Source organism: Tribolium madens, unplaced genomic scaffold (genome assembly GCF_015345945.1).
Source record: "Tribolium madens isolate multiple individuals breed KSU strain unplaced genomic scaffold, Tmad_KSU_1.1 Scaffold_11;HRSCAF=98;Tcas5.2_LG3b, whole genome shotgun sequence".
NCBI classification, from domain to species: Eukaryota; Metazoa; Arthropoda; class Insecta; order Coleoptera; family Tenebrionidae; genus Tribolium; species Tribolium madens.
In genome coordinates this window covers 7,323,987-7,332,205 of record NW_025400975.1, presented here as the reverse complement: position 1 = coordinate 7,332,205, position 8,219 = coordinate 7,323,987, and the positions used below count along the sequence as shown (strand labels likewise).

The 8,219-nt window shown below is 31.8% G+C and overlaps 1 protein-coding gene across 1 annotated transcript in view; it reads right to left on the bottom strand.

The window, feature by feature from the left end:
- LOC123004106 overlaps positions 1 to 8,219 on the bottom strand; it is a 65,057-nt gene that overhangs the window by 4,245 nt on the left and 52,593 nt on the right. Inside the window, exons 5-6 of the mRNA XM_044397223.1 lie at positions 5,162 to 6,743; positions 1,921 to 3,142 (exon numbers count right to left, since the gene is read on the bottom strand). Coding sequence (XP_044253158.1) covers positions 1,921 to 3,142; positions 5,162 to 6,743 — 2,804 coding nt within the window. The remainder of the gene's footprint in view (positions 1 to 1,920; positions 3,143 to 5,161; positions 6,744 to 8,219) is intronic.

Here is an 8,219-nt window from a genome sequence, read left to right as displayed (position 1 = left end):
TATCACAAATAGTTCTACTGTTATTGTAATGTTATTTTTTTATGCTAAAGATTAAAACAAATCTTTTCCTACATAATTTTTTTTCTACACAAACAAACTTTATTTCCAAACGCCAAAAAAGTGACACTTTTGTGACTAGATAACAGAAATAAAAAGTTCCACTATTTTGGCGTAAACAGTGACATTTTTACTTCATGACAATTTGTAATCAGATAATTTTCATTTCGAAAATATTAAAAAAAAATGTAAATAAAAATAGATAAATAAGATATTTTTTTAAATATGCTTTTATTTAGAAAAAATATGCTAAAACGAAAAAATATTTTTTTCTATCACAGAAGAACATTTAGTTTAAGTTTTTAAAATTTATAAAAGCTTTGAAATTACTTTGCTTAATTGACCGCCCCCAAAGCTTTTATAAATTTTTAAAATTTAAGCCGTAAGTACAAATAATGTTTTTCTTTGATAGAAAAAAATATTTTTTACTTTTTGGTATATTTGTTTTAAATATGATCTTGTTTTAAAATTTTTTTTTTAAATATACAGACTGTGTCAGAGCTCCGTATTTCTTCGATTACTCTGTGAGCAAAGAAGATAACGAAACACCCGGTATATTATGAGCTCATTTGAAAAAGTTTTTAATTCTAAGAATATCCATATTAAAGTTAGGTAGAAATTTGATCAATCTTTTGCAACTACTGCCGAGAATTGAGATTCTCAAAATATCAAGTAACTTGATTTTTTCAAATGAAACACCCTTTATGTTATTATTTTATCGTGTAGAGCTTTTAATAAGCTTTCTAAAAAACCTAGGGTTTGGAGGTCTAAACCTTACCTGTTTTATTGTACATCTTATTAAAAATCAATCTTCTAAAAAAGTTGGATAATTTTTTAAAGTTACATTATTTCAACCATAATAATTTAGGACCAGACTCAGTAAAAATTATTGCAATTGTTTTTATTCACATTTTCTTTCTAGCAAAGCCGCTGCGATTTTTCAAAATGGTATAAAAGTATCCATAAATGATAAACGGTCCATGATAGCTCCATAAAACCTTATATGGGTTTTCTAAAAATTAAAACCTCTTTCAAATAAGCGCATAATATACCGGATGTTCCATAAGAAAAAATATAACTTTGTTGCTCCACCCTATATAGGAATCACCTATAATGACGAAAATATTTTTGGATCATAGAAAAAATGAATGTCTATCGTTCAAAATAAACCGCATTTCGTTATCTTCTTTACTGTTAGAAAAATCGAAGAAATACGGAGCTCTGGGACACCCTGTATGTTTATTTTTCATTTCTTAGTCTTTTTTATTTATTGTTTTACAAAATTCTTTAAATTTTAAACACAAAGAGTATTGAATCTGTCTCAAATATTGATGTTAAAATTTCAGTCTGTAATATCTTCGTCCCTGTGGGAGATAAAGTTAGTTTTGCCCTTACAAACCCAGCACCTTGTAGGAATTTTTCTGTTCTATCAAATGGAGTTGGTTTCATCTTCGTATTCCAATTAGGGGCCGAGATATTGATAATTGTTTATAACAATTGTTAATAACTTATTAACTAACATAAATATTATTATTTTATTGTGACGAGAATTCAAAATTTTAGATTGTTCGGACAACAGGAACTGTCTCAAATAGCAATGTTGAAATTTCAACCTTTAATATCTTCATTCCTGTGGAAGATAGGGGTTACTTTTGCCCTTTAAAACGTATTACACAGTACTGTGTAGTTCTAATTTTGTGATAAGAGAAAAAAAATAGAACAGTTTATTAAGAATAGCGCTAAAAAACAACTCCAGATAATCAGATTTCGAATTTTTTAATAATTTTAATAATAGAAAAATCTATGTTGGCTCCTTATTTTTTTATAGAAAATACTCATTTTAATAAAAATAGATCTACTTACCTTGCCATTGATCACAAGGAGGGCATTCACCGGCGTCAGCTTTATCGTCCTCCCTTTCCTCCAATTATTATCAGTCGGTTGAGTAAACAACAATTTTCCCTCCAAGGCAAACTTGGCTTCATCATGATTCCACTCCAACACATCAACAGCAATCTTCCTCAACTTTATATTAACCAAATCCATTTCGGTGCTTGACCTCCTCCCGGAACTACTCCCAATCCTCCTCCACAATTTGCTTGGCACATCTTTCGTTTCGGAATTCATGTGATTCAGATGTAACTCAATCTTGTGTTGGGCTTCCTTCAACTGTTCTCTCGTTTCATGATGCACCGGCGTAACCTTATACAAACGCGCCAGCAACAATGGGTATTTAGTGACACGTTGAACAGGTACCATGAGAAAAGAATTCAAATTCATTCTTCTCAGCATTGTATTCTCCATTTGAGACACTCGCAGGAAAATCCTGAGAAGCTCCTTCTCTTTCTCTAGACTAGCTAAAAGAAGACTGGCGGCGCCTTGTCGGACGCAATAGGTTTCAAATCCGTGCAACATGGGGGCCGCTTCGAGGAAAATCTTGCCGATGTTGACAGTGAGGAGGTCCTCATCCCCTTGCTCAACTGCGATTTCCACGGCGTCTCTTAACCGTTCCGCGAGACTTTGACTGTTTTCCAGGAGTTCCTCCACATTTAGGAAAATCGCAGATAATTGTTCCGGTGTCAGGAGCCCAGCCACCAACATGGGTTGGTAAAACTCCTCTAGAATAATCTGCAAATCCCGACTATACTTCTCCTCAGTTTCCACAATCTCGGTGATGATTTCCTTCCGTTCCGACCGTTTTTTCAAACATTTGCGACAAATCAAAGGTTCGGTGTCTTGACTCGACTCAAGAACTGCCTCGCAGTCTTCACAAGTCGTGGTGGTTTCTTGTTTCATTCGGTATTTGCTTAAGGAACTTTTGCTGGTCTCGGAACCAACACCAGAGTCATTTCTCTCGACTTCTGCTGTCTTCTGGAAGGGGACTTTATCGTCGATTAAATTACTTGGCATTATCAGACTGTTGTCTTCACTGGAATCGCTCACAGTACTTATATGGCAGATCCTGTTGTAGGTTTCTTTGGTATCATCATTGTACGAGTAATTGTCTTCTTGGACAATTCCCCGCTCTTTTGCGTCAACCAAATAACTCAGAATGTCGTATTTTGATGCGCCCTCAAATATGGACCTACAAAACAATTTATTTCTCAAATCAACCTCAAATAATGACTTGAATAACAGATTTCTTCCAAAATAACTAGCTTCAATCTAATTTTTCTCGATTTTAATACAAAATACATTCTAAACTAATGTATTTTATAAAAATAATAAAGCGTTTTGTGATATTTTCAATCGATTTCGCTCATTTTCAAGCAAGAAATCAACTTGAATCAAAGTATTTCAACAAAATAATGTCTTGAATAAAAGTTTTCTTCCAAAATAAAGCAATTTGAGCTAATTTCAAATCAATTTTGCTCGATTTTAATACAGAATTAATTCAAAATTAATGGATTTTATAAAAATAATTGCTTCAATTTTAATTTTAGGCTAAAATAAAGCAATTTCTGCTATTTTCAATCGATTTGGCTTATTTTCAAACCGGAAATCAACCTAGAACAAAGTATTTCAACAATATAATGGCTTGAATAAGAGTTTTTTTTTAAATAAAGGAATTTGAGCAACTATCTCGATTTTAAAACAGAATTCATTCAAAATTAATGTATTTTGAATGAAAATAATTGCTTCAATCCCAATTTTAGGTTGAAATAAAGCAATTTGTGCTATTTTCAATCGATTTGGCTCATTTTCAAGCCGGAAATCAACCTAAAACAAAGTATTTCAACAAAATAATGGATTGAATAAGAGTTTTCTTCCAAAATAAAGCAATTTGAGCTAATTTCAAATCAATTTTGCTTGATTTTAACACAGAAATCATTCTAAATCAAAATATTTCAAAAAATAATTGCTTGAATAAGAGTTTTCTTGCAAAATAAAGCAGTTTGAGCAATATGCAATTCAATTTTGCTCGATTTTAATACAGAATTCATGCCAAATTAATATATTTTATAAAAATAATTTCTTAAATCCCAATTTTAGGCTAAAATGAAGCAATTTGTGCTATTTCCAATCGATTTGGTTCAATTTTAAGTCGGAAATCAACCTGAATCAAAGTATTTCAACAAAATAATGCCTTAAATTAGAGTTTTCTTCCAAAATAAAGCAATTTGAGCTATTTTCAATTCAATTTTGCTTGATTTTAATACAAAAGTCATTCAAAATTAATGTATTTTATAAAAATAATTGTTTCAATCACAATTTTAGGCTGGAATAAAACTATTTTCAATTGTTTTGGCTCATTTTCAAGTAGGAAATCAACTTGAATCAAAGTATTTCAAATAATGGCTTGATTAAGAGTTTTCTTCTAAAATAAAACAATTTGAGCTATTTTCATTTCAGTTTTGCTTGATTTTAATATAGAATTCATTCAAATATAATGTATTTTATAAAAAATAATTGCCTCAATTTCAATTTTAAGCTAAAATGAATCGATTTGACTCAATTTTAAGCCGGAAACCAATCTGAATTACAGTATTTCAACAAAATAATGTCTTGAATAAGAGTTTTCTTCCGAAATAAAGCAATTAGATCTATTTTTAATTTAATTTTGCTAAATTTTAATACAGAATTCATTCAAATTTAATGTATTTTATAAAAATAATTGTTTCAATCCCAATTTTAGGTTGAAATAAAGCAAGTTGTGCTATTTTCAATCAATTTGGCTCATTTTCAAGTCGGAAATCAGCCTAAATCAAAGTATTTCAACAAAATAATGGCTTGAATGAGAGTTTTCTTCCAAAATAAAGCAATTTAAGCAACTTTCAATTCAATCTTGTTTGATTTTAATACAGAATTCATTTAAAATTAATGTATTTTATAAAAATAATTGCTTCAATCTTAATTTTTGGCTGAAATGAAGCAATTTGTGCTATTTCCAATCGATTTTCAACCTGAATCAAAGTATTTAAACAAAATAATGGCTTGAATAAGAGAAATTATTAAATTTGAGTTGTTTTTAATCCATTTTTGCTCGATTTTAATACAAAATTCACTCTAAATTAATGTCTTTTATACAATTCATTTCTTAAACCCTAATTTTAGACTGAAATGAAGCAATTTGTGTTATTTCTGACAAAAGTGTGTTATGTACCTCGTGGTGTATTCCTTGTCCAGATGCAGGTCGTCTAAAAGACTCAGTGGTGGGGGGTTTGCCGGGAGTGGTGGTGGAATTTCAATTTCTTCATAAATGGGATCCGAATTATTCTTAATGCTTTCATAATGATGATCTTCACTTTCTGACACTTCAATGAGCGCAGAATCTGCCAACAACTCGTAAAACTTGGTCCTATTTGCTAATTCTTCTTCAGTGACAGAACTGCGATTACTGTGATCTGTATAACACTCAGAACTGGCGTCCATGAGTTCGTACTGAGTCGAGGAACTATGTTCTGAGTTGACGTCGTCGTTTAAGTCCAAGTTTTTCATTCGGAGGAGCGATTCTTCAATGTTGATACTATTTAATTCTTCGAAAACGAATTTCTTGGGTCTTGGTCTCCTTGACACGTCTGATTTACCACAGACATGAGGGACTAAATTCCGTCTTACTGCTTCCACGGGGTCTTTGAGGAGCTCTTTAAGCATCTCCGATGAGGGAATATTGTTTTCATTGAATGTGTCTAAGAGGAGATTTTCCTTTTTATGTATCTGTGGAGTTTCAATTAAATCACATTCCTCGTACTCCTTTTTTTCGGGCATATTTTCCGATTCATTGACTTTGAGTTCGTTATTTTCCACCAGTGGAGTAACGAAATTACCGATGATGTAAACGGAACTGCTCTTTTTGGTATTGTGAACAGTTTTCTCGTTCGGTGTATCTTTTACAACAACCGAAGATTGGTAAAGTGGAACGTCGTCATTAACGTTTACGGTTGAATAACAATCGTCACCTGTTATCATGATTGATGTCTTCCTTTGCGGATTATCAAGCACGGAAACCGTTTGAATGTTGACGACATCTGCGAATTCGTTTTTAATCTGTAATTTGTGAACCGTCGGCGAGCCGTTAATTTGAACCACCGTTTTGTTTGCTGGTTCACTTGGTGGTGACTCAATTTGGACGAAATGAGACAATGGTTCAATTTGAACATTTGGGGGAGGTTCAACATGGACGGAATGAACACTTGGAGACGTTTGAATTATGTTCACGTGGGGTTGCTTGTTGTTACTCCTTTTTCGAGGAGGAACAGAAGGTGGAGGAGCCACTTCTTGCCTCGTTTCCTCAATTTTCTTCTCACTTTTTTCATCTTTAATTTTTTGGGTTTTTGCAGGCTGACTCGCACAAGTTTCCTCAATTTTTTTCTCACTTTTTTCCTCCACTAGTTCCTTAAATTTTTGGGTTTTTGCAGGCTGACTCGCACAAGTTTCCTCAATTTTCTTCTCACTTTTTTCATCCTTAATTTTTTGGGTTTTTCCAAGCTTCTGTGTGGGTTTGCTCGGTGGCGGCGGTGGTGGCGGTTCATTCGGTCGCACTTTTGTGGGACTTTTTCTCCTAGTTTTCGAAGTTAGGCCGTCTAATCGCTCTAGATCCTCCTCTCCTAAGTCTAGTCTCAATTCACTTCGGGAGGGACGTGAACGTAATGCCATTGTATCATGGAATACAACTTTCTTCGAGCCATGATTAAACCGTTCACTGACACTTCGGCGCAACTTGCAGACTTTCTGATCGGAATTATCTGAAAAAATTTAAAAACTTTGTCATTTAATGTGAAACAGTTAATTTGTTTGAAAAAAATTAAACCATTTCAAATGTTATTTAAGTTAATTTGGTTGTTTTATTGTACAGCAAGAATCAAGACAATGACTTTTTTTATGCATTGTCATTTCATTACATTATAAGCGTGCAACTGAGACTCATTCAAAGTTTATTTACATGTACCAATTCAACACGCTAATAAAGGTAATCGTTTGAATCGAAACGGTACATTAAAAAGGCTGTTTTTAGGTCCCGTTTTTGCCCCACATTGTCACGTTTTGACTAAACATTACGTTTTTTTGTTGATTTTTGCATGTAAGTGTCCTAGAACTTTTTAGTTTTTTTTTTGATAGTCCTTACAGGATAATTTTTTTTTTATAAAGCATCATAAATCTGAAGAAATTGTGGACAGTATGTCCCCGGATTGAGTTCATATTTTTACGCCAAAACTGCAAAGGAATAACATTTTTTGCTTTATTATTCCGACTGAGTGGAAAGAAAAGTTTATTTATGGATGCGATGGTATTTAAAAAACAGAGAAAAATTTTTACAACCCGAAATAAAACGAAAATAGTTATTTTTGTTACAAGTCCCTAAAAGATCCCAAAAAACGAATTCGCACTTTCTATTAATTAAAAAAATTCGTCCACCATAGTAACCAAATTTACTTTTTCGTCTGGAAAAACTGGGAACTGAGTACCTAAAATAACATTTTACGTACTATTTATTTTCGGGAGCGTAAACAAAAAATTACCTTTTTTTCCAGTGTCAGAATAATAAAATTTTAATTACAGATTTGCCCAAATATTGAATGTTCCATTTGAAAAAACTAGTTTTTACTACTACTTATTAAATTAAATAATTTCATGTAATGATGTAGTTTAGTTTCTGATGTAGTGTTTATTGTACCGGGTGGGGCATCGGTTAGGCGCAGAAAGGAAATAGCCACCTCTAATTAAATAAAACTGTTTTTCACACTTATCTGGACATTGATAAGGTACATTTCATAATTATTTGATAATTTTTTATTTACAAACAAGGCCAAAAAATAATTAAAAAGTAATTTTCTCCCAAAAATTTAAATTCTAATTTTTATCAGAAAATCAAAAAAAAATACCAATTAGATTTTGAATGAAACACAATTTTTTATCTTAACTTTGAAAATCATTTTTATGCTGCTGTAATTGTGATATCAAAGTTTAATGTGCTACAGGGGCGGATCCAAGAATTAAAGGGAGGGGGCTATCTAAAAAATTTTAGAATGATGAGGGTATACAGTGAGCGGCAAAATTATTGAATAATCTTATTTATTAAAACTAAAAATATTTTGTTTTAGCAAAAATACTGTTTTTTGTTGATATTATTTCACTTTTATATATTTTTTTAAAACTTTATGTAATACATAATATTTTGGTGTTGCCGTTTCGACAATTAAAAAATCTTTCGAATTCGCTAA